Source organism: Pituophis catenifer, unplaced genomic scaffold, assembly GCF_029215685.1.
Source record: "Pituophis catenifer annectens isolate HBS135680 unplaced genomic scaffold, rPitCat1.0.hap2 SCAF_1, whole genome shotgun sequence".
Classification (NCBI taxonomy): Eukaryota; Metazoa; Chordata; class Lepidosauria; order Squamata; family Colubridae; genus Pituophis; species Pituophis catenifer.
Window position 1 is genome coordinate 215523402 of NW_027256881.1, and position 23208 is coordinate 215546609.

The window sequence follows — 23208 nt, forward strand, 5'->3', positions numbered from 1 at the left end:
TGCTAATACTTTGTATTATGGATTGCCAGGAAATAAGTGTCTCATTGATGATCATGTCAGGCAGTAGAGCTACTAATGCATAAAACTTAAGCTTCTCATTTTGAGATAATTCATCTCATTCTTCCTAGTTTTATAGAACAAGATTACAGCATTTATCCCTTCTTTCTCTTAAATGGAAACAGTAATAAATTAATAATAGGAAACTTAATAGCTCCTCAGAGTTCAGAAAGCTAACACACGTAATAATGTTTTAACTTTTTAAATTTTAGATACTAGGCCCTGGGATATTTCAGAACATCCCTTTTGCATTTGTATGCTGCATACTATAATTGTAGTATGCAGCAGGTTATCTTCGAGACCGCCTTCTGCCACATAGCTTCCAGCAGACCAGTAAGATCCCACAGAGTTGGTCTCCTCCGGGTCCCGTCAGCTAAACAATGCCGGCTGGCGGGCCCGCGGGGGAGGGCCTTCTCTGTGGCTGCCCCAACTCTCTGGAACCAGTTACCTCCTGAGGTCCGGACCATCCCCACCCTATTGGCCTTCCGAAAAGCAGTGAAGACCTGGCTTTTCTGGCAGGCCTGAGGCTGTTGATCTCACTCTTGTGATCTGGCGAGATCCGGCCATGAATGGCATGAATGAGTTTTTAATGTTTTCATTTTTAAATGTTTTTTATAATGATTTTTTTAAATGTATTGTGAGCCGCCCTGAGTCTTCGGAGAGGGGCGGCATATAAATTGAATTAATTAAATTAAATTAAATTAAATTAAATTAAATTATTATTTATTTATCACATTGGACAGCTGCCCATCTCATAACAAGTGACTCTTCTATGTACTTTGAAAATGATTTAAAAGACTATTCAAAATGCCTTTGGAGCAGCATCATTTTAAAGCAGCTACAACATTTTTGAGACTCACATGAAAAACCCTAACCCATTCTGTAGTACTACCCAATCATTTTTGAAGCACGAACAGCCTTACTCTTCACTTCTACTAGAATTTTCTGGTCTTCTGAATTAAGCAGAATTAAGTCTGGTTAATCTTTGATATGATAGTGCCAGAGGAAACCAGAGTTATAGATAAATAAAAATCCAGAAGACAGGCAATTGCACACACTTTTCATATCACTGCTAAGAAACTCACATGAACATGTCATCAGAAGGAGCTGAAACTGACTCAAAGGGATGGGGGGAAAAGACTGTTACTGCATTCCACCAAACACAGAGATACAACTGAACTGTGTAATACTAACTGTTGAGATCTGGTTCATTATTGAAAGGCTAAGTGACCAATTACCACTGGCTATTCTTTGTCATTGTCGGGTACAGGTTGAACACTTCAAAGCCTTTAGGCTGTTCGTCTACTTATTTATTTTTTTGACAACTTGCCAAACTCTGGTATTTAATCTTCTGCCTATTGTAAAACTGTCACTGCGTTTTTCACTTTGTGTTTGTATATTGGCTTTTTTGCGAAAACGTCCATATCCAACTTTTTGGCTCCCTGTTCTTCTTTCTGAAAATCAGAATCATAAATATTTCTTTGGACAGCTTTTCAGGCATGGCTATTATCATTACTTTTGGGCAATGCCTCTTTCTCAAGGTTGATTTATTTTTACTTAGTTTGTTAGTTTCTTCAAGATTTCAAGGCAGTTTATTTGGGATCTCCATTTCATCCCTACCATGACAACACCATGCAATAGGGCTGGACTGAGAGAGAATAAGTAGCTAAAAGGGCAAACTTGAACTATGAGAATTATGCTAATAACGCATTCTGAACTCAGATACTACATTACCTGTGTGTAACACCAGCTTTCAGCCACAGGTCCACTGGACATCTCTCCAGATGGTGAAGGAGTAGGGACTCTTGACATCCCCACTTTATGGCACTCTTTTTCAGTATAAAGGCAGCAATTTAGCTGTCAGTATCCTTCCTTTCAACACCAAGATGGAAGCAAAGAATTAGCACTATTTCACAGTTATTATTAATCCACAGTTTCTATATAACGATATGAAATGCCAAAGAACAAGAGAAAGAAGTGAACAAAACATTGGGATAAAGAACTTTATTTTTCTTGTTTCCCCAAGGCTTATTATTTTTGGTAAAAACCTGAAAATGGGGAAAGGGAGAAGTATGAAATTCATCCTAATTTTTTTTAATACCTAGAAATATTAAAAGGTGAAAGAATATAGGGAATACCTCAATATAGGGAAAACAGCAGCTTTTGTAAGCCCACAAACTTGATAAAAGATTAAAAAATAAAAAATGATAAGGAGTAAAAACTACTGATAATAACAGCAATTCACTTTAAGGAAATAACGACATATGGACAATGGTTCACATGATAAAATGTATTCTGAGCCTCATTATTTCAACCAAAGATTAATGGGTAGCTTTTGATACAGGTTTCATACAGAGATCAAATTCTTTATTTTACTATAAGGTTGATGTGGCAAACATACTGAATACTCCTTTCTCCTCCTATTTTCTCCTCAACAACAACCCTTTGAGGTGGATTGTGTAGCGAGAGAATGACTGGCCAAAGTCACCCAGCCAGCAGATAGGACTAGAACTCACCATCTCCTGGTTTCTAGCCTTGTGCCTTAACCACTAGACCAAATTGGCCTAAAAGTTAAATTTTATCTTCTGACAATTTAATATCACCTTTGTCTACTTATACATTTTTTAAAAAAAAATCTTTTAAGTAGACTATATAAATCAATAAAAAATGCCTATAGCGATTGTTGGAAAATCTTCTTGACTACTTTACCTTCCCCCCCCCCCCCCCCGATAACCAACCGCAGATACTTAACTGATAAAGAGTCCCTTTATTTTTTTTCATTTATTCTTATGCCTCCAAAAGTTCCAGGTGGTTTGCAAACACAAAATACATTAAAGGTAAAGATTCCCCTCGCACATATGTGCTAGTCGTTCCCGACTCTAGGGGGCGGTGCTCATCTCCGTTTCAAAGCCGAAGAGCCAGTGCTGTCCGAAGACGTCTCTGTGATCATGTGGCCGGCATGACTCATTGCCAAAGGCACACGGAACGCTATTACCTTCCCACCAAAGATGGTCTCTATTTTTCTACTTGCATTTTTTACGTGTTTTCGAACTGCTAGGATGGCAGAAGCTGGGACAAGTAACGGAAGAAAACCCTATTTCACGGCACTAGGGATTCAAACCGCTGAACTGCTGAACTTTTGATTGACAAGATCAGCGTCTTAGCCACTGAGCCACCACATCCCTCTCAAAATACATTAGAATGCAATAAAACCCCATGAACCACAGCCATTATCAGATTTGAGTCAACAGAATGAAATCTCAAACAAAACAAGAACTGTTTTGCTACTTTAATTTAAAATGTTGCCTGAGTTTTAACTACCTTACAGGAGGATGAAAGGGGCCAGATACACTGGGGGGAGGGGCAGAGGGCGGGAGGAGGAGTCCAACCTGTAGACAGAACGTTATCAAGAGTGATCTGCTAAATCGGTAGAACTGTACTACAGGAGAGGACCTTTTGCATTTATTCTTCTCAAAGGACATAAATCCTTAACAAGATCTACAGGGTTCAAAGATAACGAAGGACTACCTTCTGAGTCTTCCTAACCAAAAAACAACACTCTGGTGTAGCACTCAGTAGGAAGGAAAAGGTTGTGTGTGATCTAAAGAGGAAACTCTTCATTTTTCCCATTCCAATGCTTCTCCTCAAGCATTAAAGCAACCGTATCCCTCGAAGGCTCATTTAGCGGGTCTGAAGGCTTGGCATCTGTTGGAATCCTTAGCAAAGTGGTTGCCCATGTACACACACACCTGAGGACATTCAGCACAACTTTTAAAGCAGCACGGTGAGCTTCACAAAGGATGCACTGTTTTAACACTTCACACAGGGGTGCGTCATCAGGCTTAACATGTTTTGTGAAGCACCCCTGCTGAATGTTTTGAAGAACAGCCGAATATAAATCTGCACATTGTATTTAGCCTCTTGAGAGAACAAAGATTCATTCAAAGTCTACTAAAAATACCTGATCCAGGCTAAAGATCCCCACAGATGCCCATTCAGGAAACACAAAGAGTCTCAAGAGCAAATCTTCAGAGGAAACACAGGATAAAGAAGGTGGAAATAGTCACCTTCTTCCTTTCCATGTGAGGGATGCTTTTCTTAGCAGGAGGAAATCCTGATCCAAACAAGAATTTGGCTAATGTATGTTATGCATGCATGCATGTATATATGCATCAGTGGTGAAATGTAAAATTTGTTATTACCGATTCTGTGGGTGTTGCTTGGTGGTGGTGGTGGTGGTGGTGGTAATGTGGGTGGGCGTGGCAAACTTTTTTTTTTTTTACTTTTAAAACCATTTTTTCTACAACCTCTTCATCCGAAGGTTGTACAAAAATGCTTTTAAAAGTCTCTGACGATCCCAGCTGAGTTGCCTGATCGTCAGAGGTTTTTTTCCTTTTAAAAACATTTTTTCGGCAGAAGAGGTTGTAGAAAAAATGCTTTAAAAAATAATAAAAAAAGGCCTCTGATGATTGCGCGGCTCAGCTGGGCATGGGGGGGGAGGGGCAGGGATTTTTGCTACCGGTTCTCCGAACCACCTGCCGCCATCGCTACCGGACTGGGCAATCCGGTCCGAACCGGGAGCATTTAACCCCTGGTATGTATGTTTGTATATGTAAGTACATGTGTACTGTATGTATGTTTGTACGTAAGATTGATTGATTGATTGATTGATTATTTTCAATTTGTCACCCATCTCGTCACAAGCTGGCTACACACAGCTTTGTGTATAGGTAGTTCTTGATTTACAACCACAATTGAGCCCAAAATTTATGTTGTTAAGTGAGACAGATGTTAAGTGAATTTTGACCCATTTTATGATCTTTCTTGCCATAGTTGTTAAGTTAGTAACATGGTTGCTAAGCGAATCTGCCTTCCCCATTAATTTTGCTTCTGACACTTGGAAAAATGTGATCACATGACCCCAGGACACTGCAATCGTCACAAATATGAGTCAGTTGCCAAGTGTTAAAATTTTGAACAGAATACCAAGGGGATGCTGCAATAGTCCTAAGTGTGAAAAAAAAGTCATAAGTCACATTTTTCAGTGCCGTTGTAACTTCAAAAGGTCACTAAATGAACTGTTGTAAGTCAAGGACTACCTGTATAAAGTTCCAATGACTCCATCAATAAATGGAGACATCCATAAAAACCAGACAAAAAGAATGCTGTTGCTTGCCTTTTGAAACATTTGGCAAGACATTTTTCCAAAGATTTTATCCTGGCTTAATAAAAGCTAGACGATTAGAACGATGCTCTTGTCTACCATAAATCATGTTAGAAAGGATAATAAAATATGTCTAACAATATTATGGATTACATTTAAAAAAATGACAAATGCACCTATACTAACACTGAGTGCTTTATAGTAGAAAAGCAGATATTCCGTTAATATTAAACTTGATAAACAAATACTTCTCTCCAAAATGACATTCTAGATTATTAAAATTCTATGTCTGTGGAAGCTCTGAAGTCTTAAAAGTCATTTAAATACTAGACAGCTTTTACACAAAATTTATTGAAGCATTAAAACTACAAACTTTTTTTCTTCAGGAGAATCCATCAGAATTAATCATTTTGCCTTAAACTGTCTGATAGCTGTATTAAAACTCTTGAGCTCTAAAATGTAACTATAATGTGTTTTTATCCTAGCATGTATCAGAAAATTGAAACAGACTAAAATTGGAGTTGTTTGCTTCTCCTTAGATAAGGATGGGCAAGAAGTTTAAATATGGCAGTTGGTAATAGGTTAATACAGATAATATATGATCCAATATGATCCTGCAGGATAAAATATTGATAGAAGAGAGGGAGGAGCTGATTTGAAAAAAAAAATGATTTTAAGAAACCGCTATTATGAAATAAATTTGCTTATTATGAAACATTAAAAGAAAACCCAACAGCTGCACATATGAACAATATTCAAGAGCTTTTATCATAATATCACATACACTCAAAGTATATATATAACCTCCAAAGCCATCAGTGAAAGATAAAGGGAAGCTACTGTTCCTTCAAGGTTCATGTAAAACTAGAAGCAATAAACCCTCTTCATTTCAATATTAACAATGAGGACTTCCAGGGAAGAAATGGCGAACTGAAGATGGTTCCACTGAGAACGGAGACAACAACTATGGCAGAATGAAGAGCTGGCAAATGGACAGGATTCCTCTCTGGACATGAAGAGGATTTGGGATTGCCCACAAGTGTTCCCAATAACTGCTCTTCATGAGATTTCAAGGAAGTGTTTTCTGGCAGATTTAGAACTTCAGGAGATGAAAAAATAGCCACCTTTACCCACACTGGTGGCACCTCTAAGGATACAGAGTTTGCATACTTTCTCTCTTAATCACTTTTTCACTTAATCAACTTTTCGTTAATCACTCCTGCCTTAGGCAGTGGTTGGACTAGAAGACGTCCAAAATCACTTCCAGCCCTATGAGTCCATAATTTTGGAAATTGCTTGTCCATTGCTTTTTCAGATATTAGGAACTTCAGAATGTCAAGTTTTACCAGCCTAGGTGAGTTTCCTTTAAACCTTTGTGAAAGATGATTTAAGCACTTTAAAATGTTTCTTTTTTTGGGATAAATAGCGATTAGGACATTGATTTTGGAAAGTTACAAACAAAGGGTCCAGATGGATTTGAAATAAGTTATAAAAAGCTTTCCTGTGGGAAAACAGTGTTTTGAATCACACACACACACATTTTGCTGGCAGGAAGCCATGTGATCATGGCCTATTGCAATATAATAATCACAAGCTGGATGCCAAGCACCTGAATTGCAATCATGATCACAACAGCTGGAACTCTGAAAACCCATTGTAATCCCCTTCCTCAACGCCATCATAATTTTGTACAATCATTATGACTGAAGGGTCATAACTCAAGGACTATCTGTACACTAAATCCTTAAGGCACTTTTGCTTGTCCAAATACACTGCCAAGACTAGGTGTTCCAAAAAGCAATTCTAAGGATATGGGAAAGGGAAGAGAGCCACTGCTTCATAAATAGTGGGGCTGATGTACCTATGTGTCAACACTGATGTTGTTCTTCCTTTTATCTCTTATTGATTTAAAACTGAGGGAAAAACCTGATGCCAATTTGAGAAGAGCATGGGTGGGGGAAGGGGGTATGAGTCTGTGGTCACATAATTGAAAAAAAGTGAATTCTGACTACACTCCCATCTCGCATTATGCATAGTAGACGTGCACCAGAGATATCTATAAGCCTAAATAAGCTTCAGTACCATTTCTGCTCATCTTTTGCTTTGCCAAATAAACCATATTGAATGGGAACCTTTGTTTTGTCTCAATACAATTTTTTAAAAGTACAGGGGATCCCACGGGACTCAGGAGGATGGAAAAAGCTAAAGGGGGATGGGGGGCATTGAAAAGCACATAATTATATTTGGTGATAAGGTTAAACAAGTAATATGTTGTTCAAGTCTCCTAGTTCAAAAATGTAAATAGGGATGCACTTGATTTACACATCAGAACTTATAAAGAATTTGATTAAGGTTGCCAACATGATAAAACATGGTAACATTTACTTAAATCTGAATGCTTGTAAAGTGAGAAAACTGAGATGACAGTATATTTTTCCTCCACTCATCTCCTAGTGAGTTTTTGTGATAAAACGACATTTCTTATGTTTTCTGGTACAAGTGGTCCTTGGGTTACAACAACAATTGGAACCAGGATTGCTATCACTAAGCAATGTGGTTGTAAAGCACGGCATCACATGACCGTGTTACTTAGCAACAGCAATCTCGGCTCTCCCAGTAGCTGTTGATGGTGCAGGTTATAAAGCAGGAAGAGGTGAGAGTCCCAGATAAGGAGTTCGGGAGGATGGAGGGTGTGTTAGGGGTCGAACAGGGCGTGCAAGCAGGCTGGCAAGAGCAACAGACAGGGTCTGGGAAGCTTGTGCTGGCTTTATATGGGCAATTTTCTTAAATTTGGAAAGCTAATGAACTCATGCCTTTGTGTAGACAGGACAAGATCTTAAAGCCACTCAATTGATCAGGAAAATTGGTCAATTTTTCTTCTTCTTTTTGGTATCTGTGGTAGGGAAGGATTTTAAAGGGGGTGGGCTATGGATGGCTTACATTTCTGAAATTAAAAATAATGGGAATGAACTTCATTAGTAATAGTGAACATCACCAGTGTGAGATGATTTGAACCCTGATTTTCAGTTTTATACCGCTGTTCCAATTACTAGAGCATGAAGTTTGCCATTCTTGTTAAAACAAAATAGCTACCAGGGCAGGTGGGAGGAGGGGGCAATTAAGAGGTATATGTCCTTAATGTTCATAATATTTCATTTTGTGTTTGTGTGGGGGAGGGGAAGCACAATGATTGATTTGTAAGATCTACTTCATATCATGTAACTGAGAAAGTTATAGCATAGCACCACAGAATTGGAACTGATAAGGACTAATGTATCAGAGATGTTTGAATTTAAATTGGCAAGCAAATCCTCCAGAATTAAATACGTGGGTAATACCTAATTGTCCCCATCTGCCAGCTACGCAGACTGCTCTGGAGGAAGCAGACAGAGGTGGCAGAGAAGAGAAGACAAAGAGACATTCCTTTTCTGTTATCTTAGACATATGATCTCTAACACTGTCATTCAATCATATTTTTCTTTTTTTTAAAAGCCCACATATAATTATGGGGAAGTTGTAAACAGAAAAGGAAAATGGAAAGTGAAAGTGAATCTAAATAGCACATGTTTTATGATAAGGTAATTTGTTATATTCAAGACAATTTTATAATCCTCAGACTATTAGCAACTGAAGAAATTTCTTCTGAAGATGTGCCAATTATATATGGAAGAAATATGCCCATTTTTCTTACCTAAAGAAAACAGATCAACCATATCACAAAGAGATGAATTTCTAGAGTTTATACATTCCAATAAAATGCTAACAATAAATAGTGTGGAGAATTTGTGGGACTGAAAGACATGGAGCAAAAGAGAAATCAGTGGATTATGTGCCCTCAAGTCGACACTGACTTTTAGTAACCCCCATGGACCTTTTGCCAGGACGATCTGGCTCCAGTCTGACCATTCTGAGCCTTCAGCATATCAGTTTGAGGTTGGAAACTCGTTCTTAAGTTTGGAGATTTTTTAAGCACTTTTTCCATTCCTATTTCCACCTTCAATGCCTTTACAGATTGGTACAGATAGAACAAAAGGGCAATTACCCATCAATTTGAGACATTTTATATGGTTCCACAGTTAAAAAAAACCCACTGAACCAGCTAGCACTAGGTGGCAAACAGGAAACTGCATTTTATTCAAACTGCAGCTTCTCGGTCCCACGTAAATGAACTATAATAATCTGAGATATGGCAAGGTCACAGGTCATTGTCTTTTGAAACTCCTGGTCTATGAAACGGCACAACTGGTGGGTCAGCCTAAAGTGGCCAAAGACTTTCTGGCTATGGTTTCCACCTCTTGCTTTAGTAAAAACCAGGAGCACTATCACACTGTACACCTGTCCTTTCAGGAAATGTAACCCCATCCAGAGCAACAGATGGAATATCCATGAAAACAAAAGGTACCAATAGGAATTCCTTATGGCTTGTATCCAATGAGTCTGTTTTATCTTATCCATGTAAAACCACATTTCCTGCTCACTCTAGCATAGAGATATAAAATTGGTTACCATCAGTATATTGATGATATGATATCTATTCACAAATAAATGTGACGACTTACCTGGTAGAGTCATGAAGATATTAAATAATATGGGAAAAAAGGGTGAACCTTAGGGAACTGTGAGTTCTCTCTACAGCAGTGGTTCTCCACCTGTGGGTCGCGACCCCTTTGGGTGTCGAATGACCCTTTCACAGGGGTCGCCTAAGACAGTGGTCACCAACTGGTGGTCCGTGGAGAAATTTTCGTATGTTAGCACTTTTGCAGGTGGTGCAATACGGAAAAAGGAGTGCAGCCCTCGCCGTCCGGAATGAATGGTGCTGTTGTGGCAGTGGGGGAGGGGGCGGCACAAGTGGGAAGAAGCGGCGTTTGCAATGGCTGGAAGCTGTGGGAGCAAAACACTACTTTCATTTGTACGGCAACAGCATTCCGCCTCGGTATATTTGCGCCAGCCAGTGGCGCAAGGCAGCCCTCATCTCCTGACACTTGGGACTCGGAGCGGTAAATAGCGTCTGGTCTGGGGAGCAGCCGGATTTTGCTCTCCCTTGTGAACACCAGATCGACCCCCTGCAAGCTCTCGTCTCTTGAGCGCTCCCTGAAGCGGTGCTGAAAACTTTGGTCGGCTCCTTGAGAGACGAGAGCTTGCAGAGGGCCGATCTGGCATCAACAATGGAGAGCAAAATCTGGCTGCTCCCCAAAGCAGACACTGTTTACCGCTCTGAGTCCCAAGCGGCAGGAAACGAGGGCTGCCTTGCGCTGCAAATATACCAAGGCGGAATCCTTTACAGCAGAGCGAAGAAGCTGGATTTTGCTCTCCATTGCAGATACCAGATTGGCCCCCTGCAAGCTCTCGTCTCTCAAGGAGTCCAACCAAAGTTTCCAGCGCCACTTCAGGGAGCACTCCTCAAGAAATGAGAGCTTGTAGGGGCTGATCTGGCATCTGCAATGGAGAGCAAAATCTGACTGCTCCCCGGACCAGTCACCATTTACCGCTCTGAGTCCCAAGAGGTAGGAGATAAGGGCTGCCTTGGCCACCGGCTGGCACAAATATACCAAGGCAAATGCTCATGCAAGTTCAAGTAGTGCTTCGCTCCCACACTTCTTCCGGCCCTTGTTGGTGCTCCGCGCACCTCAGTCTCTCAGGGAGATGCTTGACTTCCTCTCAGCTCCAAGACACTGGCTGGCCCATGAGATGAGAGAAAGAGAGAGAAAGAGAAAGAGAAAGAGAAAGAGAAAGAGAAAGAGAAAGAGAAAGAGAAAGAGAAAGAGAAAGAGAGAGAATCAGAATGAGACAGAGAGAGAAAGAGACAAAGAATGAAAGAGAGAAAAAGACAGAATGAAAGAGAGAGAACGAGAGAAAGACAGAGAATCAGAGAGAGAGTGAGAGAGAATGAGACAGAGAAAGAGAGAATCAGAGAGAGAATCAGAGAATGAGAGAGAGAATGAGAGAGAGACAAAATGAAAGAGAATCAGAGAGAGAATCAGAATGAGAGGATCAGAGAGAGAGTAGGGGAGAGAGAGAGAAAGGGGGAGAGAGAAAGAGAGAATGAGAGAGAAGGGGGAGAGAAAGAGAGAATGAGAGAGAGAGTGGGGGAGAGAAAGGGGGAGAGAGAATGAGAAAGAGGGGGGGAGAAAGAGAATGAGAGAGAGAGTGGGGGAGAGAGAAAGAGGGAGAGAGAAAGAATGAGAAAGGGGAGAGAGAGAGAAAGGGGGAGAGAGAAAGAGAGAATGAGAGAGAGTGGGGGGAGAGAGAAGGGGGAGAGAAAGAGAGAATGAGAGAGAGTGGGGGGAGAGAGAGAAAGGGGGAGAGAGAATGAGAAAGAGGGGGGAGAAAGAGAATGAGAGAGAGAGTGGGGGAGATAGAGAGAAAGGGAGAGAGAAAGAATGAGAAAGGGGAGAGAGAGAGAAAGAGAATGAGGGGGAAGAAAAAGAGAATGAGAGAGAGCGTGGGAGAATGAGAGAGAGAAAAAAGGGGGAATGAGAAAGAGTGGTAGAGACAGAAAGAGAGAGGGAGAGAAAGAGAAGGAGAGAGAGAGAGGGAGGGAGGGAGAGAGAAAGAGAATGAGAGAAAGAGTGGGAGAGAAAGAGGGGAATGAGAAAAAGTGGGAGAGAGAAAGAGAGGGGGAGAAAGAGAAGGAGAGAGAGGGGGGAGGGTGGGAGAGAGAAAGAGAGAATGAGAGAGAAAGAGTGGGGGAGAGAGAGACACACACAGAGAGAGAGGAGGGAGAGTGCCTGAAGGACCCCATCCCATCACTGGGAGTCCAGGTGCTTCAGCAAGCACGCGCTGGATTCGTATTAGTGGTCCGCAAAATTTAAAATTATGAACTTGGTGGTCCCTGAGGTCCAAAAGGTTGAGGACCCCTGGCCTAAGACCATCGGAAAACACATATTTTCAATGGTTTTAGGAATAATTCTATGGTTGGGGGTCACCACAACATGAGGAACTGTGTTAAAGGGTCGCAGCATTAGGAAGGTTGAGAACCACTGCTCTACAGGAACCCTGTGCTACAATGCCCAGGAGATCTTTCCTATTCCAAGAATAGTTGGAAACGCCCACTAGGAAGGAGTGGAAAAACTCCAAAACAGTGCCCCTGATCTCCAACATTACAGGTCACCAAAAATGATACCGTGATCTATGGTACCAAATGCAACTAAAACATCTTAACAGGACAAAAAAGCATTTTCCCCCACTTGCCAAAAATATTTGGCCACAGGACCATCCAGAACTAATTGTTCTTTGTAGGGAACAGTTTGTGCTAATGCTTGCTATGTCATCTCTGCTCTTCTTTGCTTATATGGCATCATCTTCTATTTGCTATTAATTGTGAAACTATCCAGTCTTTCTAAATTTGGGTGGTCTAGAAATTCAATAAATGAATGAATGGCTCTCCTTAGATCAGTTTCATGTTATTTATTTTAATAAGAAATATACAAACCTATAATAGCTTTCAAAATTATTTTGTTGGGGAGTTGGGTAAGAAGGAAATTCTAGAAAGTTTAGAATTTCTAAAAATTCTAGAAACTACCGTACTCTATGTGGCATATGTTGAGGAAGGGAAATTTTAACACTGAAGTTGGGTAACTGAAATTCTCTAAGGCAGAATAATGCTTTGGAACCTCATTCTAATTAATTATTAATAACCACATTGCTAGTGCAAATGGAAGTATGTCAGAATTTTTGCTTGCTTTATCCTCACTTCAATCAATTATAATTAAAATAATGGCAGAGTGATTTTTTTAATAAGTCTTCTTCAAGCCTTCAAGTGACTTCATGCAGAGGTCCCTGTAGCTTTCTTGGCAACAAATCATCTTCTTTTTCTGCCTTCCCATGGGACTTTGTAATAGACTCCTTTCCAGATTCGAACAAGGTTCAACTCTGCTATGCTTTCCAAGAACAGCCAACGTTGTCTAGGTACTGTCACTGAGCTATTACCGAGTTCTTCCAAAGGATCTGGGATATGTTGATGTTTGATGGTGTTAAAGGTATCACTGTAGGATGTAAGCTGTTCTGGGTACAGATTATTATTGTCCAGAGTTGGAAAACTTACATTTTTTGCCATGTTAAATTCTGGGAACACTGTTCTAAGTTCACCCTTATTTGAATATGCTTTAACTAAAGAAATTGTTAATGGGTATTTTAAGTAACTTTCTAGAGGCTATTTTTAGTTTGAATGGTGATGTTTAAGCAAAATATGTAGTGTTTTTTTTAATTATTATTTTGTATTCTAGCAAATGTGATTCAAATTATGCATTATATTTCCAGATTAATAAGAAAGCAAGAATAAGAAAGATAACAGATCAAAAGGCCATCTCTTGAATTTTTACTACACTCTGTAAGTATTAACTAGAATAAAGAATAGCAAAATAGCAAATAATGCTTTATTTTGATATTTTGTTGTACACAGGTCAGCCTATTATTAGCATTCATTACTTCAAACTGAAATTTATCATGTCATTTTTTCTTCTATTGTTCTTCATTCTAGTTCCATTTTACAGGTAGTCCTCATTTAATTATTACAATTGGTACCAGCAACTAACTCCATTGTTAAGCTAAATGGTCACTAAGTAGTAAATCATGTGACCATACTGTACTTTACCTTTCCCCATTCCAAAATGCTCACCCAGAACTGGGATAATTGACAAGAAGGGAATTGTTTGTATTTACATTCATTGGCAAGGAAAAGATTACAAGACAGTAAGCAGCAACCTAATGGGGATTATACCAATTGTTTGCATAGCACACATGTGGCTTCCAGTCCTAAGTGCCCTTGAGCTGTTGATGCTGCCACATTCCTTTCAATGTGTACTCCCCATTGTGTGCCTGCTTACTCTCTTATAATCCCTTCCTCTGCAATCTTTCTTAGTTCTGCAAGGGAGGAAAAAATGAAAAATAACAGGTCAGGCATAAGACAACACATACTGACTATAATGGTAATCACATGACTGAAGGAGCTTGTCAAGTTCCTAAATGCAGGCTTTTGTCATATAGTTATTTTCTCAGCATTGTTGTAAATTTGAATGGTTGCTCAACAAGCGTGTCACTAAGCAAGATCTACTTATACATTGTCACTATCCCACTTGATAAAATAATATAAGGGATAATGAAATACTTATGATTAGATGAACAGAACTATGACAATTACTGGCTATATTAAAACAGGTATGGTTACATATGATGAAGCAAAAAAATGATAATTTGACTAGATGTAATTCATATTTGAAAAATTGTCAAACTGATTCTTCATTTCTACAGAAATCCTTTTTTAGCCCAACGTATTTAAAACAAGCATACTAATGCAATTTAAGGTTAACTATATGGCTAATATGTAAGGATACTGTTTTTATAGATGCACAGAAATTCCGACACAGAGAGAAATGTATATTTGTAACAGTTTTAAAACAAAGCTGGAAAGAATGTATTTGTCACATTTTGCATTTCATATTAAGCCATTATGCTAGCCAAGACCATCTTAAAATAACTGAACTTAAAGTGATTCAAATGGGTTATAATATATGGAACTAGAATCCTGTCCAGATACAGTAGGCATAATTTATGAATATATAAATTTCACATTTTGGAAATGAAGGTAAGTATACCTTTCTCTCAGATGGGCTGAAGGCTCAATACTACAAAAAAATTTAAGAGGAGGAATTGGCAAAACTATTACTGAGGACAATGAATAAGATTCAAACAAGAACAACCCCTCCCCCCAAAAAAGATATAAGAAATACTGTATACATAAAGAAGAGAGTGAGATAAAGAAACCTCCAATGACCAATTTCTTCACTTAATATTGACTATAAGATATTAACTGCTATATTGGCTGAACACATTTGAAAGTACATCCCTAAAATGATAAATAAAGACCAAGCAGATTATAGGTGGTCCTCGAATTATGATCACAATTGAGCCCAACATTTCTACTGGTAAGCAAGAGAGTTGTTAAGTGAGTTTTGCCCAATTTATTTATTACCTTTCTTACTACAGATATTAAGTAAATCACTGCGGTTGTTAAGTTAGTAACATACAGTAGTTGTAAACTAATTCTGGCTTCCCCATTGACTTTGTCAGAAGGTCACAAAAGATGATCACATGACCCCAAAACACTGAGCCATCATTAAAATGAACCAGTTGCCCAGTGCCTGAATTTTGATCATGTGACTATGGGGATGCTAGAACAGTCACAAGTGTGAAAAATTATAAGTCACTCTTTTCAGTGCCATTCTAACTTCGAATGGTCACTAAATGAATGGTTGTAAGTTGAGGACTATCTATATAACCCAAAATGAAATGCGATTGAAATTGGTGGATTTATTATCAACACATTGGAATGGATCAATATCAAAAAAGAGTTCCTAAGAGTTCTGGCCATCACAGCATTCCTGTGGTCACATAATCGTGATCCAGGCATCTGGTGCAATTATGCTTTGCAATTATGACGTCACAGCAACAACTGTAGTTATGTGATCACAAATTTCCAACATTCTCTGCCCATTTCCCCTAGTAATGTCAGTGAGGAAGCCAGAATGGTTAAATTAGGTCCTCACTTAATGACTTACACAGTTCTCACTTAACAGCCACTGCTGTCACTAAGTGGCATGGTTACGCAACATCATGCTCTATGACTGCGCCACTTAGCAATGGCAATTCCAGTCCCATTTGCCATTGTAAAGCAAGGACCACCTGCATCTTCAAACAAATGAAAAAAAAAGCCTTCACAAAAAAAGAAAGAGGAACTTTGAGAAAGATGACAGAGTTTGAAATACTTATACAAAGTCAAGATAATCTGTTAGGATGTTGTTTTTAATAAATGGCTATTGAAATATGAGACGGAGATAAACAAATTAAACAGTGTAATGTAAAAACATGGAATAAAAACTTGATTGCAGTGGATTGAAGGAAAGATTTTACTTCAAGCTGAAATTTAAGGGAAAACTGATACAAAATATCTGTAGTTGGTATTTAACTCTGTCAATGATTGCCAAAATCGACAAAGCATACAAAAGAAATGTTGGAAATATCACAACAAAGAAGAAACCATTTACTCCCCCCAAAACCTAAAAAACAAAATATTAGAAATACATTAAAACATTCAAAGTATTTTAAAAAGAAGTACATCAAAACATTCAAAATATTTTAAAAATAAAACTTGAATTGAAATCACGAGTATTTCATCAGGTTGTTTTCACAAAACATAAATAATTAACTTATATGTTGATAGCAGCAAGAACAGATCTTGCACAATATTGGAAAAGAAAGGTTTGCCAACAATATCAGATTGGAAGACCAGAACTGGAGAATATGCTGCAATGTTTAACCAAACTCAGGCAGGAATGTCTCCTTTATATGCAATGCATTACACAGCAAGACAGGGTTTGGAATATGACTTCTAGGACTTAAGAAGAAACAAAAAACAATGATTAATGTTCAACTGAAAGCAAAAATATTTAAATTGTAGTTAGCAGTTGGAGGAAACAAATGGAAGATCAGGGAGGATGTTTTACTAGAAAGTTTTCTCACTACGCTTTTTGAAAAGCATATTTAGTAATTATTATTCTCATCATCGCACCCTGATCTTAACCAATCCCAAAGCTTGGAAAATGAGCCAGGCCCTGAGGATAAAAGGACAGGGGCAGTTCTTGGGGGAGAAGGTATTCCATAGGGCAGGGGCTGCCATAGAAAAGGCAACTTCTGAGGATCCACAAGATGGCAGTATTTAAAGGAAGGGACTTGGAGCCTGGATGGGGCAGTTAGGTATCCCCAAGGAGTGGCAGTCCTGCGGATTATCTGGTTCCATGCCACATAGGGCTTTAAGAGTTATAACCAGTACCTTGAATTGTACCCAGAAGAAAACTGGGAATCAGTGCAATTCACACAATAGGGGTGTAGTATGAGCAAACCTTGGGACACACTGCTGAATTCTGGACTGGTTATCTGGATGGTCTTCAAGGGCAGCCCTGTGTAAAGCGCATTGCAGTAATCCAAACAGTACTCCTGAGCAAGGCCTCCTGGAAAGGGTACAGTTGGCATACAATATAGCAGGGGTAAAATGCTCCCGGTTCGGACCAGATCGCCCGATCCGGTAGCAATGGAGGTGGATGGTTCGGAGAACTGGTAGCAAAGAACCCTGCCCCCCCCATGCCCAGCTGAGCCGCACAATCATCAGAGGCTTTTTTTTACTTTTAAAAGCATTTTTTCTACAACCTGTTCGGCCAAAAAATGCTTTTAAAAGTAAAAAAAAAAATAAAGCCTCTGATGATCGCGCGGCTCAGCGAAAAAAAAAACTGGCCACGCCCACCCAGTCACATTACCCCCACCACCACCAAGCCATGCCCACAGAACCAGTAGTAACAAATTTTAGATTTCACTACTGCAATATAGATATTTGTAAATGTCCCTCCCCACAGCTGCCATTGTTCATCAACAATAGCTACAAGTCCAAAATCCACCACCCCCCCTCCTAATTGTGCACCAGCTCTGTCTGGGGCATTGCAACCCTGGCCAGTAAAAGATGGTATATCATTATACCTGGGGGCCGAAACCCACAAAAATACTCCATTTTGCCAGGATCGAGTGAAAGCTGGTTCCTCCTCATCCAGCCCCTCACAACCTCCAAGGATGGAAACATGTAGCTGGGCATCATCAGCATACTGATTACACCATACTGCAAGCCAGCTATGAGGTTTCTTTGTTTTCCAGGGACTGGACACACCACAGTGTAGTAGATAACTGTACACAATGCGTTATTGTGGCACATAACAAGGCTGTTGTTCTGGGTTATACTGAGTACTTAAAACAATCAAAAGTGTCCAAGACTGTAAAGTGGCGGATAATTTTTGCCTCCCTCCAAAAATTCTTGCACTGGCTGGGATGAGGTGCTGCTTCAAACTCTGCTCTTAAGCAATATTATTTTTGAGCACTTCAGTTGAGCTGCCAAGACAAGCTTAAGGCTGAAATCCCACTAAAATATGCTGCTTACAGTATCCCTGTGGTCCTGGCAGCTGACTGCCCCATACACCCTACCTTAGCATTTATTTTTGTAAGCTAAAGGGCCTGTGTGGAGTGAGGCTGCCTCTGGACCCTGGGATGGCCCTAAAAACAGCAGGCTGTGGCCCAATTAGCCTGGCAGCTGGAATGCCAGCATGGATGCTTGTGAGTAAACTATGAGTGAAGGAATAAATGAATGATCCCATCTCTTCTCAAGTTTCTGTGGCTGTGAAGCCCTTTGAAGAGAGGGGGGGGCATATGCGCTGTATTAAGTCTTGGGAAATGGGCAACAATCCCAGCTTCCCTACTTCACGTGACCTCAAATAACCTTTCTTGTAAATGTGAAGAGGAGAGGAGAGGAGAGGAGAGGAGAGGAGAGGAGAGGAGAGGAGAGGAGAGGAGAAGAGAAGAGAAGAGAAGAGAAGAGAAGAGAAGAGAAGAGAAGAGAAGAGAAGAGAAGAGAAGAGAAGAGAAGAGAAGAGAAGAGAAGAGAAGAGCTCTCCATACTGCCATGGGGCCTAGGGCTTGAACTCTCCCCTCACCAACACCAAGCAAAACAGCCATGGAGAAAGGAAGAGAATCGACACAAAACAGTGCCTTCTGCTCTCACTTTCCAAAATCATCTCAACACACCATCATCAATGGTACTGAGAACTGCTGAGAGATAAATAGGGGCTGGGATGTTGCCCCATCCTGTAGTACGTAAGTACCATCTCAGTATGTATCCTGTCCTGAAACAGACTGAAAAGGATCCAGATAATCCACTGCACCAAGAGCCCTTTTTAACTGAGCACCAACCACCTTTTCAACAGCCTTTTCTGAAAAGGGAAGGCTGAAAGGCTGAATGAAAGCTGTCTAGAACTGTTGGGTCCAAGGATGGCCTCTTAAGAAGACAAGGAGGTATTAACTATTGCTACAAAGAGGAATTAACTACTGCTTGAACCCAAGTGCCTAACTAACCAGAAGGGACATGGCTACAGAACACAAGTTGCAGAATTCAGTCACAAAGTTCCTGCCTACTTCCTCAGGACAAAGATCAACCAACTTGAACTCCTTTCAGATAACAGGGCTCGGGCATAACTTGGTTACTTAGATTTGCCGAGCCAACTATGAGCAAAGTTGAGGGACTTTGTCTAGCAGATGCTGAGAATATTCCTCACATAAGTGCTCCCCCAACTCTATTAAGCAACTATCTACAGATATAATTAGGGCAGGGAAGTAAATGCCCTTCATTGTCCTTATCCCCACAAGATAAGTCCTAATGAAGGCACTTATCTAGGCTTGATTGACTTCACTTTTTATCTTCACCGAATGATGTCTTAGGTATCGCTTGTACTACTAATCTCTCAGAACTCCTCAATAAACAATGGCGCTTTACAAGATCCACATACATAGAGTATCTGTACAGGTGCAATTTGCTCCATCACTCTTCACGTGCTCATTCTAAACCACAATGAAGATATCCACTGAACTACATGACAGAACTTCGGGAAAAACTCCAAGCTCCCTCTGAAACTGCACCTGTATACCTGGGGAACTGCAGAGAACTCTAGGGTCCAAATGGAGTGATCCATTCATGGCAAACAATTGATGTTAACATCTCCCAGGTCTAGATCACAACATCACTACTCAAAACCAACCACCAGTTTCAACGTGTGACCCTCATATGAGTCAATATGTGAATAAATTGGATCAAATCCATGGTTGCCATGAACTGCCAGATAACCTCAGACCCCACATCCAGAGAAAACTGGTTGAACCACAGAAGCATAAGCCTGGGGTAACTCTATTGCCAACCTCGGGGGTCGGCATGCGGCTCTTTGGGCCCTCTCCTGTGGCTCCCTGTCCCACCACTGGGTGGCCCCTCCCCTCCCTCTCACTCCTCGCCTGCCCTGAGAAGAAAAGGGAGACTGCGGCGGATGGAGACTGGCTCCGTATTCCAGAGCGGGACCGAAGCACCCCTCTACTGGCCTCTCTTTCCGGCCCTTGTTGGTGCTGTGTGCACCTCGGCCGCTGGGGGAGATGCATGACTTTGCTCTGCGCTGAGACAATGGCTGGGTAGCCTGGCTGCAGCCGATGCTCCGCATCGTAATGGGCTCCAGGAGGAGGAGGGAGCGCCATCTCCCCCATTGTGCAGCGTGCTAAGTTTAAGTGCAAGAGCAGTAAGCAGCCACGGAGGCGGTGAGAGGAATATGGGAAACACGCCCCAGCCAGTGTCTTGGGGTGGAGAAAGTCGCGCATCTCCCCATATTCCTCTCGCTGCCTCCATGGCTGCTTGCTGCTCTGCATTTAAATTTAGCGCACTGCACAATGGGGGAGACGGCATCCCCTCCTCCTCCTCCTGGAGCCCATTATGACGCGGAGCATCGGCTGGGGTGGTCCAGTTGGTGTCCCTGGGTGGAGAAAACAAGGGTGCATCTCCCAACAAGGGCCGAAAAAAGAGGCAAGTAGAGGGGCGCTTTGCTTCTGCTCTGAAATACGGAGCAAGTCTCCATTTGCCTCCACCGCCCTTCTCTTCTCAGGGCAGGCGAGGAGTGAGGGGGGGGGCAGCCAGCCAACAGGGAGCCACAACAGGGGGACAAAAGAGTCTCATTTATCTGGGAACTGAAATGACTCGATTTAAAATCATATGTTAAAAAGCACCCGAAGAAGAAGAAAGAACATCAGAAAAAAAAAACCCATCCTCACCTGTTTTTGGAAAGGGTTCAAGAGGGAACCTGCATGTGTGTGCACGCACACTCACACATGGGAGGGTGGGAGGGAGGGAGAAAGAGAGAGGTAGAGATGAGAGACAGAGAGATGAGAAAGAGAGAGTGGAAAAAGAAGAGAGAGATGAGAGGGAGATGAGAAAGAGAGGGAAAGGGAGAAAGATAAGAAAGAGGGAAGGAGAAAGAAAGAGATGAGAGAGAGGGAGAAAGAGATGAGGGAGGGAGAAAGAAAAAGAGAGGAGAAAGGGAGAAAGAGATAAGAGAGGGGGAGAAAGAAAGAGAGGGAGAAAGAAATGAGAGAGGGAGGGAGAGGGAGAAATGAGAGGGAGGGAGGGAGAGGGAGAAAGATGAGAGAGAGAGAGGAAGGGAGAAAGAGAGATGGAGAAAAAGATGAGAAAGAGGGAGAGGGAGAAAGATGAGAGGGGCTGGGGAGAGAGAGAGACCTGTTTAAAAGAAAATACCTGGAGCCACAAAACCTGGGTAGGCTTGGCTGGGTGGGCGTCATGTGACTGGGTGGGAGGGAGTGATGTCGAGTTGGCCACACCCACCCAGGTTTTGTGGCTCCGAGTGTTTTGGTTTTTTTGTGGAAAACGGGCCCAAGTGGTTCTTTGAGTGTTTAAGGTTGCAGACCCCTGCATTAACAATATCTGTATGCATATCATGTTCTATCATTTATTTAGAGAACCGCTTGATTGTGAACGATTAAAACTTTATTTAACAATGTCAACTTTCAGGTACTTTTTCTCATAAACCTCCCACCACCAGCAACGTTCTGCAGCAGTGTTTCAAATTTCCTATTAATGTTTAAGCTACTGAAATGGTTGAGACCAGACTGTCAACCACACAGCTAATTTAATCTTTCTCAGCTCCAAGCCTATAATGTGTTTGGCCACTTCACTGCAGAGATGGTCAGGAAAACATGGCCACCCAGAAAAAAAAAACCAAGCAAGTTGAACCCATTGTAAGATAAATTGAGGCCTTACTCTGCAAAAACTTTAAGATCAACATATTCTCCCTTCCTGTCCATACTCTTCAACTACCTCTCTTTCTTTTTATTTTAAATATAGAGCCCAATTTTAGCCTCTTTATGAAATTAACATGTAATAGAAAGATATGGCTAGAATACCTAGGAAATGAAAGAATTGGCAAATCCATGGAATAGGAAGCAAATGAGTATACAGCAAGGTATAATATTCAAATTTATGCTCACCTTTCTAGTTACATGACCCTGAGCTTCTTGCTTCTATTGGACATGGGGGTTTTTTGTTTGTTTGTTTTTTTTTTTGTTGTTGTTGTTGGTTTTGGTGCTTTATGTGGGTTTTAATGTGGGTATTATCACTATCATCTGAATTAGTTTATATGTTACAATATATTTTTTTAATAATATATACCACTCATTTTGATTGTGGTAGAGTTGAAACATGAGATATAAATAAAATATGTGAGCTGATCTAATACTGAAATACAACAGTTTATTCAGAAGGTTATGGCAATAATTTTAAGCTACCTATCAATCATTGATATTACCGTATGTTATGGTATCAACACAGAAAATAATCCTATGATGAATTTAGGGTGCATAAGATAAAAAAATATCATCTATTGAGTGATACTAGTATGCCATTTTAACAGTGACTCATAAAGTAGCTTTATATACTTGCCAAAAAACAAAGAACAAATGTAGTTTTAATTTAAGAGAGAAGAAAAAAAATTGATTTAATCTTAACTTAGAACTTTCCATATTTGATATCTGCACCAATTTAAGGTGGTTGTATCCCCTTCAAAATTGATTTAGTGTAACATAAATGCAACACAACAAAGTATAAAACAAAAACCAAAAGGAATAATAGATCACATACAACTTGAAATGGAAAGGGGAAAAAAGAAAAATACAAAAGAAATATACAACAGTTATGCATCTATAAGAATTGCCAAACATTGGAAATGTAATTCAACAATTTACTGATATTTTAAAATCATAACTTCCTTCAAAACATCTTGTTTAACACTGGAAGCACATTCAACTAATAACAAACCAGTACTTTTGCATTCTCAAGACATTACCTTCCTTAAGTAACTGAACCAACTTTTTTCAATCTCAGTCATAACACAACTAAAATTGCAAACTTCATGGATTAAGGATTTGGCTACTTTCCCATTTGAAAGAATGCTTTCTTCATCCTCCTTTCAATAATCTGAACTCAGCACTCTTTAATATATAGCATATTATCAGCAAACTCAATCTTAATCCTTCTAGGAATTTTCATAATGCATCTAAATAAGGAACAGGTTTAA

At 40.3% G+C, this 23208-nt stretch overlaps 1 protein-coding gene across 2 annotated transcripts in view; it reads right to left on the bottom strand.

Annotated features, from left to right (window-relative positions):
* The window catches only part of SPOPL (speckle type BTB/POZ protein like), a 45236-nt gene that overhangs the window by 17174 nt on the left and 4854 nt on the right, over positions 1-23208 (bottom strand). For both annotated transcript variants that reach the window (XM_070946543.1, XM_070946457.1), the window contains exon 2: positions 1792-1929. In XM_070946543.1, coding sequence (XP_070802644.1) covers positions 1792-1869 — 78 coding nt within the window. In that variant the 5' untranslated portion in view covers positions 1870-1929. The remainder of the gene's footprint in view (positions 1-1791; positions 1930-23208) is intronic.